General features: G+C 44.6%; 1 protein-coding gene across 1 annotated transcript; it reads right to left on the reverse strand.

Moving 5' to 3' along the window:
• Nucleotides 1-4,314: 4,314 nt before the first annotated feature.
• Nucleotides 4,315-18,767, reverse strand: cnn1b (calponin 1, basic, smooth muscle, b). Its single transcript, XM_088603602.1, has 7 exons — nucleotides 18,503-18,767; nucleotides 10,429-10,550; nucleotides 8,483-8,549; nucleotides 7,611-7,748; nucleotides 6,521-6,637; nucleotides 5,911-6,057; nucleotides 4,315-5,399 (listed from the first exon to the last, which is right to left on the reverse strand). The coding sequence occupies exons 1-7, from the start codon at nucleotides 18,560-18,562 to the stop codon at nucleotides 5,154-5,156; spliced, it is 897 nt and encodes a 298-aa protein (XP_088459728.1). The 5' UTR covers nucleotides 18,563-18,767; the 3' UTR covers nucleotides 4,315-5,153.
• Nucleotides 18,768-19,164: the final 397 nt, after the last annotated feature.

Here is a 19,164-nt window from a genome sequence, read left to right on the forward strand (position 1 = left end):
CTGATTGTCAGATTGTGATGTAGAATAGTCTTGTACCCAGTGCTTTTGCATACACGAATGATCAGCGCTGCTGGACTGTAATGTTAAAGTGTGGAAGCAAATCTAGGACTATTCTAAATTTAAAAATCCACACCTGATTTTGTACAGAAATTACATGATTAAAGGGGATTGGAGTTTTTAGTTTATGACTCTGTTGTGACAGATATGAAATTTGACCAGCCTCTGCCTATGACGACAATTAGCAGATCTAAAAGCTGCTTTAGCTCATACCATGAACAGGTAGTGTGTATGCCACCTGCTTCTCAATTATAAAACCCCAGAGTTTGTAATCAGTGAATTAACAAGCTCAGGAACACAGGACACACCTTGGTTGAACAGGTCTAGGACTGTCCAGTACACAGTACCAGCATGGACTAATAATTCTGCTGTTAACAATTTTAATCAAGTCAGGTGTCAGAATCCACTCGAGTTTAATCTGTAACACTGAACACCATCCCGTTTTAATAAGGTATGGTGAGTTCGTGCTCGGCCCACTACAATTCCCAGAGCACAGCCTGGCCAGTTAATAATGTAACAGATGTGCAAAGTTTCAGACCACAAAATATACACTCAAATAATCTGGATTGTTACATTTTTTATTTAATTCCACATTAATGCAAATGATCAGTCTTATGGATATATTTAATCCTGTAATTTAATGTAATTTAATTTAATGTGAATTGAGAAATTCCTTCAACAGGCTTTCCCATCAAATTAATCTGATGAATTTTTTAACCTTTCCCCAGAGTACGGAGATCAGTTTCTCCCCCAATCCCCTTTTAACAGCCCATCATCAAAGTAGGACTTGGATACAGATACTTAACATTTTACTAATAAACAGGCCTGTTTCCAGCAAATATTTCCCCAACACTTTTTTCCCCCGCATAGTTCATCAGGGCCGCTGCTCCACACCGGTGCTTTACGTTGGGAACTGTGTAGGGAAATGAAGTTGACCTGCACCTGCGGGCCTGAGTGCCACTCACCAGGATCGCCACAGCAACAGTGCCACTGGTGACCGATAGACCAGTCCAAGTTGTGGACCTGGGGACGTGTTTGTCTGTATCGAGAGGCTCTCCAGCGTGGATCAACCGGTAGTGCCAGTAGGGCTCCCTTTCTTAGCTTTTAGTAGGTCATCACATTCCCTCATGCCCCGTGTTTATAATTTGCCACTGTCCTTGAGCTCCTTTTCACTGGATGACTAAGTGTCAGGTCAGTGCCAAATATTTATCGCTAAGCACCATTAGCTCACGAGGAGGCCTCGGTCCTCTGTCCTGTTTGGCGATGAGTGACAACCGTGAGAACTCAGCACTCCAGTTGTTGAGCACCCACCTTTATAGACTAGGACACAGGTAAAATTGCTTAGTGAGGTAGATTAAAATCCATGAATAATTAAATCCTTTCTAGAGCCTTCTAGCTACAGGCTGTTTCTCCTGAGCTTTGTACCACAAATGCCAAATTTTCCTGACTTTACTTTCTAAAAATCACTTGACAGACCACAAAGTTGGATCAAAGAGCTTACACACAAAAGATGACCAGTTAACACTTTAAAGAACAATGGTCACCCCTTGTCCGAGATGAGAGCACTGGGCGCGTGACGAATGGACAAGAACAAAATGTTGGGCTCTGAAGACAGGAGGAAGAATTATTCAAACAAAGAGAAAATCGAGGAAAAAAACCAAAACAAATGCAGGAATTTAAAAAGTGTTTATTAACATTTAACATTCTCATTCCTGGTGAAATACAAGGACCACCTATTCTGAAAACTGACCAAATGTCATCGCAGCAACAGCTGTCAACTTCTATATTAAGACTTTCAAGGTTGGTTTAATCATCATTGTGGAATTTCGGTTTTAAACTGCTACACATATTAGTGCTCTGCTTATGTGGTGCTACTGGGTTTCGTCAGCTCAAGAAATCTTGTGCTGTGATCAGTCACAAAGCTGTATGGATAAAAATAATTTTGACTAGAGGTGTTGAAAGGAAATGGTCACCATTACAAAGCTGCTGATAAAGATGGCAAACAGAGCTGGAAATCCTATCCTTCTATACTGCCCGTTTCCCAGGCAACCAATTCAGATAACATGTGTGCTCCCCCACTCGCCAGTACAATGGCTTTGATTTAGAAATGTCTGTAATGTTAACAAGATGCACATGAAATAACCAATGCAATAGGATACTGTGATAACAACTTGTCTAGGGAAGTTCACACCCACAGATGGCAGCCTGTGACCCCTGGCTCCACAGCCAAGCACAGGCAGCCGCTGTCTGACCCTGCCGTTCCCGCCGTACTGGGCAGGATCACTACAGCAACAGCACATCCAGCAGGGCGAGTCTAAACCAGACTCATCAAGGGTCTAGCCCAGGTCACAGACAGATCCCACTTCACAGTGCTTGCTGAGGGCGCAGGGGGGAGGGGGGTGTAGCTTAGAGTTTGGGGGTCATCCTCAGAGTTAACCACAGACTCGCAATGCAGTCTTGGGGTGGGGATTCGGCAATGATAAAAATCAAATGACTTTGGATAGCACAGCTGATCAGGAGCCACCATATTTCCAATTCACAACACCTCCCTTCAGCCCAGTGCATTGGCACTGTAGGGAACGGAGCGCCCTCTAAAGACAAAACAAGGTATCTCCTGCTGGGCAAAATCACACTGTCCGCTCTGACAGAACTGTAACTGAGTGTGAGCCTATGAGCAACTTTTTGAAGGGGCAGACTTTTGGGGGGCAGAAAGTATTAGTACTTGTTTTTTTTTTTGTCGTCTGCTCTTTACCAGTGCAGCCAAATCAAATAGTTTTGCAGAATGTTGCAAGGGGCGGGATTACAGAATGATTTTGAGTCGGCATGCAACAGAACAGAATTTAGAGATCAAGGCTTCTATTGCATTGGTCTCCAAATAGTACAGTGTCACAGCACACTACTGCAGCAGCCTCTTGGATAGGAACATGCAAAGCCATAACACGAGTTTCAATGACACTGCAAAACAGTGATTCATTAACGCATGAAATGAATACATGAATCTCATTCTTGTGGATGTCTTGATGGGTTACAACAGCTGAAAAATGCAATAGTAGGATCAACACAGAAAGCCTAGCCTTTTGCTGTAAAAGCTGTCCAGCCCATAAAATAAATAACCACACCGTATGAATTAGAAGTTCTACAAGGGACACAGACTTTTCAGCCAGTCTAGTCTGACCAGATGTGCCTGGCCATATTGAAGCAGGAGTTCAGATAGTACATTTTCACAACTTTCCCACCCAATCCAGGTGATAGCTTTGTGTACTTTGCAAATTTGGATGGATAGACTTCTATAGACATTCAGAACTACGCAATGCACGTTAGGAATTCCCCCTTTTCCAGCACCAAACCAGCAAAACGGTTTCAGACACTAGGTGGCAGCCTTGGGCTGCTTTAGGGAAATGAACAGTTGTTTTAACACAGCAGATATGTACACAGATTTCCCCCCGTGTAAAAAAAATAATAAATTAGAATGCAGATTTCACAGGATCTCAAGGAGCTCTGTGAAAGAAAGGAACTGTGACTTCACCATCACTGTTTACACCAATACACCACGTTTACATAGGAACCATCTACATTTTAACCTGACCTGAGCTACAGAGTTGATTTCAACAAACTAATGGCACACTGGTCTGTTGTATTGAGTTTAAAAGAACACGTGGCTAAATTCTACAATTATTATTAAAGCAGATTACTGTAACTGGCATCAATTAAAGCACATTCTGTCACCCTCTTTAAAGTCACCAGAACCTTCGTGAACCTTCGTGAAACGTGACTTCATGTTTCAAATTCAGACCTTCGCACTTGACAGTCTGCAAGTGATGTCAGATTGTCATCACTGCGACAGGATAACTGCTGCATACAGGGACCTCTCTCTAAATCTGTCACTGTACGAACACCTGAAGACAGCAGATCTGCCCTGTCAGTGTCAGTGACGTGCAAGTTAAAGCTAATCAATAGCTGTAATTGTGTCCTGTTCCTGCCTACAATTCTAGGTATAGGGTGTTATTGCCTAAAAATGGGCACTGTTTTGCACAGGACGCAGTACCATCTCCAGATACTGGGTCAGTTCAGGCCAAAAAATGCAGTTGGATTCTCCGTGCTCCTTCCAGGCAGATTTATAGAATTCCACCCACTCAGTACAAACATCATGTGCATCACTAAGACCCCTGGGAGCTGAGGTCAAAGGTCAATGTATTTGTGGGAGAAAACATGGTTAAGGGGGAATGTCTGGAACACAGAAGTCCAACTCACTTCCAGGAAGGTCTTTGGTTTTTGATTTGTGTTCCAACCCAATGTAAATTAAAATAATTCGTATAATTATTTTCTTACTGAGAGGCACATTCACTTCAGCGAAAGTTACCCAATAGAAAATTTTGGAAATACTACATTTTGCAATTAAACGATCAGAGGCACCGTGTGTGTCCGAGATCTTGGGTGGGGAAAAAAAAAAGCAAGTAGTGTGTCTGAACAAGTAGTGCCATTTTGGTATGTGACCTCAGCTTGAGTGAAATTGACTTCTTTTGGAGGTAAAGGATGGGGCAGATCTTATATTATCCTGCCCCTGTTTTGGATTAAAGAGATCAAGATCCCTATTGCTGAAGTTCTTATGGGCGGATTGCATGTTCTGCAAGAGATAAGGTCCGCTAACAGCACAGCAATGCCTTAAATTGCAAGATCTCCACACCTAAGGAAAGCCAGGTTGGTATTTTAGAAATCCGAGGACAAAGCATTTATTGGGGGAACACAGAAGCAATTCCATTAGGATGTTCCCACACCACTGAGCCCTCCACCAACACAATCAACAAGGCTGGGGATTAATCTACTGTACTCCAGACAGGGCTTCAATAATCACAGTAAAATCTGGGTTTTAAAAACTAAAATACTTGGCAAGTATGGATTATTTTTTGGTCACTTTTAAAAATCTTTCAATACTTTAAAACAAAGTTAAAATCACCTACTGACAAGAGCCAGAACTAGAAATGCAGGGAGGAGTTGGGAAGGAGAGAGGAAGGGATACTCGCCCTAGTGCCCACGCCAGTATGAAAGGCGGGGCAGGGCGGGTCGGATCGGGCTGGGTCCGACTCCCACGCACGGCTCTAGTCGGAGTAGTTCTGGTAGCTGGAGTCGTGGTCGTAGGCGTTCTCGCCGTCGTCAAGGTAATCCGGGGAGACGCAGTACTTTCTGTCGAAGACCTGACGCGGGAGCCCATAGACGGTCATACCCTGCTGCGATGCCATCTTGTTGGTGCCCATCTGCAGCGAGACGGTGCTGGTGTCGCACTTCTCCATGCCCAGCTTCTGGTCGAAGATCTGCCGCTTCGTGCCCGGGGCGGTCATGCCAGACTGCAGGGGGCAGAGACAGGAAAGCGTCACTTTCGACCCGAGGAGCCACTTCCTGTCTGCACTCTTTCCCTCCTCCACCTTTGCCCCTAGCCCTGCCTCTCACACTCGTAGTCTGCTCTCCTTCTGTTGCTGCCCGAGCTTGTGGGAACTCAAATCTTCCTGTTCAGAATTTCCCATGTTTCGCCCTGAAGCACCCACCGAATAGGTTTTTAAATGGAGGGCAGCATCCAAGCTTGTGAAGCACGGCGCTCTCCCGCCTGCCCCTCATAGCCCTTCATCTGACAACATCACAAGCTCATTGGAGCATCTCATTGACATCACCTCCAGCCTGTGGAACCCTGGGAGTTTCAGGAATTGCTGGTGTCCAACCGGCTGGTGTAGACTCGCTAAATCAAACCCATTCCCTACAGCAGCATGAGGCCAAGCCGATAACAGCCGATAACAAGGCTCACGGTGGGCACAGATGGGTAAAGACTCGAGGCAAGTGGGTTACTGTTGTGTTTGTGCTCACCTGGTTTGCTCCCTTGTTGGTGCCCATCTGCAGGCTGATGGTGCACTGGTCCATGGGCTTCTCCACACCAGTCTTGGGGTCATAAAGGTGACGCCGAGTTCCGTATGAGGTCATGCCTTTTTGGCTGGCAAACTTATTGGTGCCCATCTAGAAAGAAGGTTGGGGTGGGGGGGGGGTGGTGGGCAAAGGAAAACTGTCATTCTCCATGCATAAGCAGAATGCTGGAAGCTGGGTGAATGTCCCGTGAAATTCAGGTAGAGAGTCACACTTAACAGGAGGTTCCTTGCTCAAGTCCCGGCTCTGTCACCAACTCACCCCGTGCTACCCTGAATGATCTGCCAGACCTCCTCATGCCCCTGTGCTTTGGGCAGGTTGAAACCAAAAGTGTTACCGCTAAGGCAACACTCTGGCTATGGGCATTGATGGAGGGTTGATCCACAAGTCTTTACAAGTCCTCTCTGGACAACAGAACAGGCTGCAAGATTAGAACCACCTTCTCTAGAGGTTTGATTCCCACCCTTCCCTATCATTCCCTTACACAACTTCACAAATGCATCACACACATCTATCAGATAGTCCTTCTTTTCCCCAGTCCAGACAGGGCTCTGACCTGCAGGCCGATGACATTGCGCCCCTCCTTCAGCTTCTCAGAGTTGAAGCGGCGCTGCTGTTTCTCCACGTATTTCACCCCCATGTCGTGCTTCGTGTGGAAGCCCTTGGTCCTGGCCTGATGGAGTGGAAGAGCACAAGTCACGCCAGCGGCTTCAGTCTGCCCTCTGGTGCCCACAAAGGTTATTGCATGCAAGTCTGGAGACAGGCTGTGCCTACAAAACTTCCATGACAAATGGTCAGGAGCTGACTAGCTAGAGGTTAAATCTCATGAATCGTGTTGGTACAGGGGTGAAATCAAGATGATCCATGGCACCTTTGCAGTAATTATTACCCAGTGATTGGATAAATTCTTTGTATCTCCCTGAACACAGCTGTTGAGCTGTCCAAGGAAAAAGAACATGAAGATTGCAGTTTATTACAGAGAGATCCACCTATCTCTCCTTTTCCAGGAAGTGGTTATCCACAAAGGGGCATGCTGTGTCAAAGTAAAGGGTCACAAGGCAGGGCACACTTGCATTCAAGGGACAATTTTGAAATGGAACAAGTAACCCAGATAGCATGAAACCTGAGCACCCAGCAAAAAACAAAATCCATGTCAAGGCAGGGAAACCGTGCAAACTCCACACAGAAAGCACCCAAGGCCAGAACTGAACCCAGGACCCCTGAGCTGTGGGGCTACTACACTCACTACTAACTCACTGCACCACCCCTCATCGAGACATTTAAAAAATCTGTACTATTTTGACAATATGCCTAATCCCTCAGTTTGTGGTCTTCCGATATCGAAATCTGTTTGCTGTCCTATGTGTGCAGATTAAAAGAACCAAGTTCTTGAACAGAGGAGATTGAAGCAGGATCGGATACAGTATTCAAAATGTTAGAAAGAAGGGGCAGACAAAGAAAGAAGTCAATTTTGTTACCCCAACTGAGAAACTGTGGACAAAAAAGGAAAAAAAATTGATGCTATTACATCCCTCAACTACACCTTGGAAGTCTTTGAGGCCATTTCTTTCAGTCAAAGGTTAATAGCGCATGAAATCAAAGCCGCCAAACAGCCAGCCAGAGAAACAGTATTTTGTCCGTCTTACCACTCCAGCCAGGGCGATGAGCGTGCTCTGAACCTGCGTGTAGTTGAAGTTCTCAAACAGGTCGTTGGCTTCGAAGATGTCGTGCTGCTTCACACCGTAGTCCGTGATGGCTTTGATGAAGTTCCCGATGTTCTCGAGCTGCGCAGGGAAAGAGAAACACACTCATCATACATCATCTTTGGACAAATAAATTAAAAAGCCAACAAAAGGAGGCTCTCCAGCCCTGGTCCTTTTAAAGCCACAGGGTATTTAGCTCACATTACAGTAAATACAAAACACCTTAATTGGAGCTGAGCATTTGCTCAACGAATCCAAGTTACACATTGTTTTGGAATAAAAAAACCACAACCAAAGTAAAAGCATGATCGTCACACAAAATGCCCTAATACACGCACACACAGATTAAAAGGCACAACAAAGAAATGCCCAGGTTTGTAATTTGCTCAGTTTAAGACTTCAAAATCCTTACAGATAGCAATAAAGAAATTGCTTCAGCATCAGTAATGTCAAACAGGGAACAGAGGACATACAGTACAGTTAGTGGTGACTGAGGAAGACGTTCATTTCATAAATGAGGCACATCTCTACACAAAGGGTGGAAAGGGTATGGAACAAGCTATCCAGCCATGTTGCCACATGGGAGTTCTTCAAGAAATGGCTCATCCAATAATTCCATCCAATTAGCTGCTGGCACTCTAATGAGCTTGGATCTGATAGCCCTCCACCAAATACAATACTCTTCTACATCACCTCCTCCTGTTTGTATCCATTCTCATGTTTGAAAGATAAGATCTCTGACCAGGACGCTACAGATCCAGGACTGCAGGGCTCTGCTGTAGAAGAAGCAGGAAGGAGCTCATGGATAAACACACCTGATGCCAGTTCTGGGGAGAGTTGCTGATCTTTTTAACCGATCCTGGCTGAAGCTTGTTGATCAACCTGTGAAAAACAGAGTCTTGATCAAGTATTGGTCAATCAATACAGGAGCCATTACAACCAATTCCAGCCAAGGAGCTGGGGACAGCAAGCCAATCATTTACTTGATGGATTATTAATGTATTTAGCTGTGCAATGGAACAGCAGACTGTACCAAAGGTCTGCTCTGGACTGGGTAAGACCATCCTGCAAGTAGATTCCTCTGGATTTAATATTATTGAAGTAGTGTCTGGGTCCCCGACACGCTGTATTGTCCTAACAAATGTGCAAAGCAGGGTGACGAATGACATAAGAAGCAAATCAGTCATTTTTTGTTTTTACAAGAGCATGGCCTTTATCTGCTCGGCTAGTATTCTAAATACCCAACAAAACAAACCTAAGTCTGATTAAGTTTCCAGTCTAACCATTTATCGATCATTAACTGAATATGAATAAAAAACATAAACCAATGTCAGGCACCTTAAGTTTCTGAAGTCCTCCAGCATTTTAAAGTTTTTCTCACTACATAATAGGTTGTCAGTTATGTAGTGGTGCCTCTCCCGTGACTCTGGTGTTTTATAGGTCACTGTACCTTTAGAGCAGTGAGTATTTTGAGTATTCAGGATTTTTCCATGAGGTTTTTTTACATCAGACTACAAAAACAATTCGATTTAATGGACTGCTTGGGGTACAGAACACCCTAGGTTCAACAGGAACCGAGTTTGAGATCGCTGTGCTACACAAGGTATACTAGCATCATACTAAAGTCAGTCTGAATTTCCAGCATTCTTAGATTCATGAGTGATTAACCTGCTTCAGGAATTAGACCACTTTTTAAAGTTACTTTTTCCTAATCAAGAACTGTTGGAGATTTTACAATCATTCATAAATAGTTGTAATTGTTTTTGAAGCGGACACCAAATAAAGGTTTTGTCGGTCAAGCTATTTGTTCAGCCCCTGAGAATCCAGCTGACACAGGAGCAGGGCTGGGAAGAGCTGCAGTGAGATGCTGTCCTGTTGTGCTTTTGCCAATTCACAACTCTGCTCTCGAACCTTTGGCCGGCTTTGTGCAGGCAAGGTTTTCACTGGGAGCAATGGCAAACACTGACTTTAAGCTCATGGCATTTTTTACTTTTGTTTTGGCAAGACATAATGCAGAGAGGAGGGGAAAAAACAGGTTCAGCTGCAGCGGTATAGGAGAATCACAATGCGTGGCCAGCTAGCTTGCTACAAATACCTGCCAATAAAAGGACTTCTCCATTTGAACAAAAAAAACATCTCAACTGGAACTATAGAACTCGCTCTGTTTGGTGATCAGGAAATCCAATTGGCTTCTTGCAGGTGAAAACCCCCTGCTTTCACTTTTTTTTGCATTAAGTACAGCTGTTGCAACCCAAATAACACTCACAATACTGATTCCCCAGGTGGGTGTATGATTGTGCAATCGGAAAAAAATATCTAGGCCGCTCCAAAGCCTATTGCTTAACTTCCAGGATTTCAATGTCACCTTGCAACAATTAGGAACCTCTGTTTGGAATTTTTCTAAGGTCTGACACCATTGCTAACCAGCAGCAGAGAGTTCCCCTCAGCTACACCTGAACTTAGACACTCCCTGCCATTCTCGGGACAGATTTCACTTCTCCTACTCATCCCATGAACTTACATGCAATCCCCTCCTTTTCTCCATTTAATTAACGCAACCTCCCATTCTGTTGGAATGTTCTCTATTTATTGCATTTTGTTTTCAGAATGAAGGATTTTACTCTTTAGGAGCAAATTTTGCACCCCCCCCCACCCTCTTGGAAAGTAACACTCGGCTCCAGGGGTATTTGGTATGAAATGGCCCTTAACTTGGAACGATTTGTTTGTGCGGTTTTGAGGTACACCAGTCTCCCCTACTCACTCGCACAAGATGACTCCCTCCTTCAGGCTTTCCATGAAGTTGTCCCCGATCCTCCGACCCGTCACCTCCTCGATCCACAGGCGCAGCTCCTCCTCCTTCTGGTGGTCATACTTCTGGGCCAGCTGGGGTGACAAAGGTCAAGGGTCAAAGGGAATTCAGGAAGAAAATCCGTGGAGTGCCCTGTGCAGTTTTTGTCAAAACAAAATTAAACCTGGTGCCAGAACCTTTTTCTTCTGCAAGATGCTGGTGACCAAACAAGATGTCACAATTCATAACTATAATCCTCTTTTCCCAGTTAGGCTTAAATCTAAAACACATCATTCTTACTCCTCCTTCTGAGTTAACAGCCTTGCCTTGGAGGCTGAGCTATTGTGAATAACCAGGGATGTGATCCTGTATCATCACTGGGCTTAAGATCAATGCTTCCCAGCTCTGCTACTGGAGGAACAGTCTGCTAGGTTTCATTCCAGCCAGGAACAACATCTGCAAAATTATTTAAATAGTTATTTCAGACTAAGCAGCTCTTACTGGTTGATCAATTGATTGAGACATGGGTTGGAATGACACCCATAATGAGAAGTTTTTATGTCTGCTCCGGTGCAATTGGTTACATTTCAGGTAACACCCCTGATTGAGGGCAGTGCTGAAACTCAGAAATCGGTACAAGGTTTATACCAAGTACAAGCCCCATCTGACCTCTGGAGAGCTGAAAACCAACATGCAAATCTGCCCCAAACACACAGATGAAATAAATTAGCCTGTGATAAACTCAGCTAAAGCAAAAACTAGAATAGTGTTCCTCCAGGATCCAGGCTTTGGATTACAGAACCTAGATTCGGCTCTGGCCCTGAGAGACCCTAGACCTTGAGGACTTCTTCTTCATATCCTAGTGCTTCACAGATCGCCTAACAAACTCTTGAAAGCGAGTGCCCAGCGAGTGGAGCAAAGGCTCGGAGCACTGTTGTCCAGACTGCCCAGATCCAGGCTGGGCGATGTCGTTAACCAGCTGATACCAGGAACCCCCCGGCTGCCTAGTGCTGCTGGGATAGGCTAGGCTGCTTGATGAGGGGGAACCTCAGTTCGCCCTGCCACAGTGACCCTGAAGCCCTCCACAGTGGACAGTGGGGTAACGCCCTGCTGGTGCCACCTCACCCGAAAGGCACTGAGGAGCTGACCTCCCATCTGATTGCAGGTGGGCAAACAGTGGGCACAGGTTGGCAAACAGTCTTCATCCTGCTGGTGCCGATTCAGAGCTTGTGACAGCGAGTGCACCTATTCCAAACTGGTAAGTTCGGGATATCCCCCCAAAAATGGCAGTTCTTATTGATAAAAATAAAAAATCTGAAAATGCAACAAAGAGAACCAAACACCCTGTGACATTCGCTCAGCGCTAAGCGTGGTCTGGTCTTCCTCGTTGGCGCACGAGACCCCCATTAATATTTTGAAGTTGGCAGTCACCCCCAGCCCCTCCTCCCTCCGGTGATGCTTTTAAAATTCCTCCCTTTTTTTTCTTCTGACGGGGGAAGAGCACAGCCAACACAAACAGGTAGTCCAAAATCCCAACAACACAATCCAACACACCAAACTTGGGAGAAACAGCTCCCGGCTGCAGCCCGGCTCGTCAAAAACCTGGCCTTTTACAGCTAAACAAAACCCCCAGCTCTCCACTGCTGCCAAGCCGACAGAGTTTTTCCAGTTACAACCAAGGGCGGGGGGGGGCTTTCACGGTCAGAGAAATTCAATCAGATTCCTTTGATCCAGCTTCTTTGAAGCAGATGGGCTCGGAAAACACCCCTCCCCTTCCTATTCCAGCCATCTTTTAAAAGAGCAGATGTATTTTTTTTTTTACTTGATAAAAAAACCCCAAACACAATCCTGTAATGACTGCCATTGGTTAAACGGCTCAGAGCACCACCCCGACCTTCATACATTTGGCTGTGAGTGGGCCCAAGACTTAATTGCCATTCACTCATTTCTTGTGCTGTTGAACCACGAAAAAAACAAGTATTTGACCTCAAGTGGTTTGCTACCTTACAACAGAGCTGCAGGACTGTTTCATACAACACAGTCCGGGACGTCCTAACTCGTGCTGGTCTGCGCTCCAGTCCAGCTCTCAGCTGCACAATTAAACCCTTAATTGACTTAATAATAGGTTTCATGATCGTTTCCAGCTCTTACAACATGTTGGTGTTGTATTTATTTTTTCTGCATTTCCAAAGCAAATAAAAATGTAAAACCTGCAAATGCAATCAATTAACTCATTGCTTCAATTAAGTGAGTAGGTTCGGCTGGAATGGAAATCAGCAAAGCAGGTGTTCGTCCGGGACCAGAACTGGGAGTCTCCAATGTTGTGTGTGCACTCTGGGAAGGAAATGAAAAGGTCTGATGGCGACAATGTATGGCCAAGCAAAAGATACAAGAGCTACATTTGAACATTAGGCTGAAGAATACCCAGTTCACGTTAGATCTGCAGATAGGAAGTGATGGGGTGGGGGCACATTTCCAGCTGCCTCATTTCTGCAGAGGCAGGTAAAGGGGTCCGATCTATGATCGACGCCCGCAATCCACAGTCCTTCTGCAACGCCGAGTGTTCAATCTCAATCAAGGGGGAATTCCAGGCTCCAGCATGTTCCAAACTGTTTACACCAGGTCACAGCTTAAAAGCCTCAGCCGAGCACGCCGATTCCTTATAAGGCGCCCGATGGGGCCGAGCACCTGCTGGCCTGGGACCCATCAGAGAGACAGCGGGACGCAGCCAGCTGGCTTCCTAGGGGAGAGAGACTCGGCACGGATGCGGGGGTGTGCACAGAGCCCCTGGCTGTACAGAACCTGGGTTCTGTGGTCGCTGATGTTGCTTTACCAGCAAGGACAAAGATGACGAAAAAGGCGCAGTGCTAAAGACTACAGACTCTTCATTTTGATGTGTCCCTTACTCCTTCCTACCAAAGGTAATGGGTGGGAGGGATCATTAAAGGACAAATGCTGCTGGAAAAGGCAGAGGTCAGAGGCTGAGAACTGGAATTCCTAGTATGAATAGAATAGAAAACTATGAATGATAACTCGGATACTGCTAAGGCACAAGGATCTGGGTCTAGCAGGGCTGGATCCTGCAGGTATTAATATAGGGGGGCTCAGACGGTCAGGTCCTGGATAGTCGGGAACCCTCGGATATCTCATAGCCGATTTACTTCATCACCACATGCATCACCATAGCTGTGATGTGTCTATCCTGGCTTGGAGGGTTTTTAATTAAATGAAAAACTGATTATGCCCTGTAAATAATAAATGTATATAGCGCCATTAAAAAATGGCTTCGCAAAGTGCTTTACAGAAAAAAAAGATACATAATGAGAGGAGACAGTAGAATTACAATTACAATTAGTGTTTGGAATACAGTGGGAAAGTAATGGGGCAGACAGAACCAGTTACATAAAAGCCCTTCTAAAGATGGTTTTGAGTTTTGATAAACTTCCAGAGCTTTAGGGCATAGCAGGAGAAGGCCCTGGCACCCGCAGAGTGTAGACAGACTTGGGGGACTTATAGGAGTCCAGAATTAGAAGAATGAAGGTTGCAAAGTGAGGAATAGGATGATACTAACAAACAGGTACTAGACAAGAGCCTTATAGGTAGACATGAGGATTTTGAAGTTAATCTGAAATCTGACGGGAAGCCAGTGCAAACACTCTAGGATAAGACTAACATGATCACTTGCACCAGACCTGGTCAGGATTCTGGCTGCTGAATTCCGGATATACATTACTATAGCTTGTTCACTGTGGATTTAAAAACCCCAGCGAGTAGGGAGCTACAGTAATCATTTCCAGAGAAGATGAAAGCGTTGATCAGCCTTTCAGCAACAGTTAGCAACAATAAAGGATGTTAGTCTGGCGATATCCCACCTCAGAATAGCTATAAATGACCTTAAGAAAAATCCTATGCATATCAAATTAAGAAAACAATGAAAAAGAAATGCACTAGGACCTCTAAGAATTAAATTTGAGATATCCGTTTTATAGATTTTTAACCCATCATTTACGTGTGATAAGTGTTTGAAATAAATACAAATTCAGGGTGCAAAGCTGGCCATGGGCCCTTGAGGAGGAGATGCTTGGAGGTCTTGACCCGATGGTATGGATGATGGTATACATCTTTTACGTATTGAATTAGTCCTGGACAGCATGCTGCAGTGCAGCCTCACAGCTTTCGGGTCCTGGCTGTGATTCCAGGGGCCTTCTGTTTGAGGTCTGCATAATCTACCCTCACTTTCCAAGGGTTTTCAACAAAGGGTTCTTAATTGTCACCTTCATTGTGGTCTTCTGATGGACTGATGCCCCCCTGATATCAGTGTACAAGAGGTCATGCTCTCAGTTCTGCCTTGTCCCCTGTGCTTCAGGGATCAGTGTATCTGCCTTTATCCAGCATCACCTGTAGACACCAGTCAGTATAGAACAGCTCACAAAAATTGATTTTAAATCTTCTCTGAAGGATGCAGCTCAAGAAAGCTTGAGAACTTGCCAAGGGTCAATGGACAGAACCCAAGTCTGGGCTCTTTCAGCTCTCAGTGACCCCCGCCTCCTCCCAGGTGCCTGCAGGAATGCAGTGCTTTCAGTGATGGACTCTCTTCCAATGAGCAGTGGTCCTCCGTCACTGGGCGGGGCTGCCTGTGACATGCTCATTGGTGAGTGGTTCAAAGGTGGGCGGATACAAAAGTCTGCCTACACTTCCTACCCTGTGAGTTATGAGTCAAGACGTGAAAAACACACCATTTGGCTCTTCCAGGTGTGCATAAAGAATTTTTAAAAGATACATCCCATGATCAGAAATGGTTATCTAGAAAGCATCTGCCCAAGAGGCACCTTCCAGTTAAAAGCAACAGCACATCACATTTGCAAGGGCCCTGTGCAACTCCAGTAGAATAACTCAACTTTCATATAGCAAGGGCTATTTTAAAAGCTCTAGCTAAGCAGACCAGATTCTTAAAGTAAAGAGTTACTTAACAGGTGGCTACATACCACAACACACCAACCAGGAGACACAGGTCAGAGTCAACAGGTGATAATGTAAGAGATGAAGGGCTTCAAAAAGTCAGCTTCTGTGACAGAGTGCACAGAATCTGTAGCTATGCAGACAGTACAAGATGGCCAGTGTGTTTGAGGACTGTAGCCTACTCTCTCAATGGATTCTTACTTGTTAATGTTTGTTATAAACAACCTTATGCAATTAAGATGCTGCTATGTTGTAATACCCCCTATCCCATCCATGTTTTGAATTTGTTTAAGAAGCTCCTTGGAATTAAATTGATAATTTCTGCAGGAAGACACAAGCATCACCCATATCTCTGAGGTAGTGGTGCATGTATAGACGGGACCCCAACATCCTCAATCTTCTGGAGGATCTGTGTTAGGGAACACCCTGAAATGCATTAACTTTCGTCTTTATTCCAACCTTCCTGATTCTTAATTAACTTGTCTGAAATTTGCAAAAACAAACCCAACATCATTGTTCCAAAAAAACTGAACATTTCTAAATGCTACTCCAATAATACTGTGGGTAAAGATGATAAAATTAGTTTGAAAGAGAAATTGTTTATTTTTCATTCACCTGTAATGAAAGTGCAATATGCCCCCGCCCCCCAAGGCGTCAAAAAACGAAAAAAAAAAAATCAAGAAAAGGTCAGGCCACCCGATGAACATCCCATCCCAGACATTGCCGACTGTTTCCAGTATCAATCCGAGCACGTTCTTGCCATTCATTTTCTCCACCACTGCACGCCTGGTCCTGGACCAGTGGCACTGGTAGATACTGCCTGGAGACTGGACCCTACACTCCAGAGGTACAGTCACTCGACCCTAGACCACAGGCCTCAAGACTCGTGTTCCAACAGCGCCTGTGCTCTCTCATCCCTCAGCTACTCTTACACTGTACTGCACAGACTGTTTCAAATCTCAACCTGGCGATGCAACATGTTAATTGTGCTTCTTCACCATGGGCATAAAGTACGTACTTGACAATGTGGATACCATGTAGTACTGGGAACACCCTGCTTCATGTTGTTTTTATTTTACTTTTTGTACCACTATACCCTTGTACTTACACATAATAGAAATTTTCTGCACTGCATGTTCACCAGAGTAAAAGCATGTAGTAGGTAATTAAATGATTAAATAGGATTGTGCTGGCCAATATTGCATTTCTGATTTAAAATTGGACTATTGAGTTGAGCTTCTATTGAGACAAGTCCAATAATGTCGTGTTTTACCATCAGTGTAAATGGGCCTTGATAAAGGCAATTTCTAAGCACACAAAAAATCTCTCTGGACTGTTCTTTGTCCTAGGGAACCCATTCCCCCCTCCAAAACTTATTTTCGGTTACACAACCTCACAACTAATTGGTAGAAGAACATGACCTTTATGTAGAAAGCACATCAAAGGTAATAGATTTATAATATGTACAGAATATAGAAAGGTCAAGTTCCTACCGCTGGATCAAACATGCAGGTCAGGGGTGCCCAACCACTAACCCAGAGGCCCAGAGCAGATGCTGGATTCTTATCTTAATGACCCGAATCAGCTCGTTAGCATCTTAATTGGGCCAATTGAACAGCTTCTCCCAGCTCTTCAGGCACTGCCGATTTAACCAGACCTAGAAGACCAGCTGACACTGGACACCATTTCCCCAGAGGGCCTTCATACTAACTGTGGAATTGGGAGACCTGCTAAAAATAAGCTGAGATTTTCCAGACACCTTTATAAAGAAGATGGGGAAATTCAGAACCATCTGACCGTCCAGCACGTGTCACACTTGTATTTCTAGCTCTAGGAGTATTTCCAGCCAATTTAATCATATCATTTATTCCCAACAGCTGCTGGGCCCGAGACAGGGCTGCGTGGACAATGTCTGATTATACCGACTCTTCCAGCTTCTGAGGAAATTAAATTCCTCCTGTTGATGTCAACAGACCCACAGCAATTAAAGTGGGGGCACTTCTCGATTTAAAGGAAGTAATTTACCCTGTATCCTTTTGTTACCATCTTCGCTGGGACATTCTCAGGTCTGTGCACCGATACTTGACCGTACAGAAGCAGTTAGCGTTAGTCCTGTGCATGAGTCTCAGTGAGAGATCGGTCTGGATTCTACTTTGGTCTCTTCTACCAACCCAGTGGATACCTCCCACCTGGGGCTCACTTTACACAGAAAAGGAAAGAGCTGTGAGGCGTTAAGCTGTGAAAACTTCAAGATGAAGTGAACGTCCAACGCCTTCCTCATCGGTTAATTAAGACCCGAGACCCAGTGTACTGCGGAGAAAGCAAAGCTTGTCCAAGTATCAAAGAGCGGGTTTCTATCAGACGTCTCCAAAAAAAAAAAAATCGGCTCCCCTCGTTATCTCAAACAGAGGACGAAGCTATTTTTCTATCCCACTTGGAAATGTAATCTCAGCTGTCGGTCTTGACTCATGAAATAACTGTTAAATACTTTATACAGTACGTCCCCAGTACCGAATTATCGCACTGAGAGCGTGTGGCGAAAGAGCGATCACCGACTGGACATCAAAGAACCGTCACTCGACATCAGCATCACCTGAGTCGCTTACTAATCGAGCTAGAAACAAAAAACATCGCTTGAAAACAACAGGGTTTTTTTTTTTTTAAACAAGCAGTTCGAATCCCTGTTTCCCTGTAGTCTTTGTAGGTGCATTAAGTTAATGATGGGGAGCTCTACAATCGCCAGTATGCGCGCTTCTTTAAACGGTGGTATACACCAGCACATGTTAACAGGTGTCTTTAGATCACGTTGGGGTTATTTTAACCCGTCAAAATTCAAGGTTTTTTGGTGGGGTCTGTCCCCCTCCCAGCTAAGTTGTGCATGAGCAATAAAAATAGATTTAGAACCGATGTTACCGGTTTATTTATTTATGCGCTCTGTGCCGTGTGCATGACAAGCTACTGGTAATCTAAATTTTGATAGAATCGCAGTGGACTGGAGTTGTCTCCCTTATTCTATTAAACGTTTCTAGAGAACAAGCTGTTTGTGATGTGAAATATCCACTCAGAGCAACATGTATATAAATCCTACCTTGTTTTTCACTTCGGCCGAAAGTCCATACGCAGGTCCTCTGACGAAATGTCCTGACATGTTTCGTTCACAGTCGATTTAAAAACAAAAAGGAGAAATAGAACAGATTTTGAACAGCAAAATTACAAAACCGTCCGCTCTGCCGCAGTGAAGCTTCACGGGGGTGCGTGGAAGACTTCCTCGTCTCGGTCGCTGTCGTTTTCCCCACTTTAGTTCCCTTTGGAAAAGTTTTGGACCACTTTCCAAAACCTTTCTTTCTGTTTTAAACTCTTCCCATCTGTGTGTCTGCGGGCCTCGCTGCGATTGGCCCAGGACCTGTCCAATCGCAGCGGCCTACTGCTTCTCAGTGATGTCAGCGGGATGGCATTAGGACGGAATCGTGTCACGTTTTCCACCTATGGTGGACTTTGAAGATGCTATCGTTCTGTAGTACATTCATTGTAATACCCCTCTACGTTTTATCAAAACTATTTTTGGAACGATCGTCAACACAAATAAGGCAATCGGTGGCAAATCAAAAAACAATACAATCATTTGTGACCTTTTAGATACGATCATCAGACCGCATTCACTAAACATTCAGCATCAGGCTAAGTTAATCTTCCTCTCGAATGAGAAATAAGCAGTTGACATTCACCTTTTAAAGAAGAGGACCTTTTAAT

Source organism: Lepisosteus platostomus, chromosome 13 (genome assembly GCF_059453375.1).
Source record: "Lepisosteus platostomus isolate fLepPlt1 chromosome 13, fLepPlt1.hap1, whole genome shotgun sequence".
NCBI classification, from domain to species: domain Eukaryota; kingdom Metazoa; phylum Chordata; class Actinopteri; order Semionotiformes; family Lepisosteidae; genus Lepisosteus; species Lepisosteus platostomus.

Coding starts and splice junctions, on each gene's coding strand:
- cnn1b (XM_088603602.1), bottom strand. CDS start 18,562: ATGTCAGGACATTTCGTCAGAGGACCTGCGTATGGACTTTCGGCCGAA. Junction 8,550..10,428: donor GAGGGAGTCATCTTGTGCGA/GTGAGTAGGGGA, acceptor TGTTTTTCACAG/GTTGATCAACAAGCTTCAGC. Junction 6,058..6,520: donor GCAATGTCATCGGCCTGCAG/GTCAGAGCCCTG, acceptor CCTTCTTTCTAG/ATGGGCACCAATAAGTTTGC.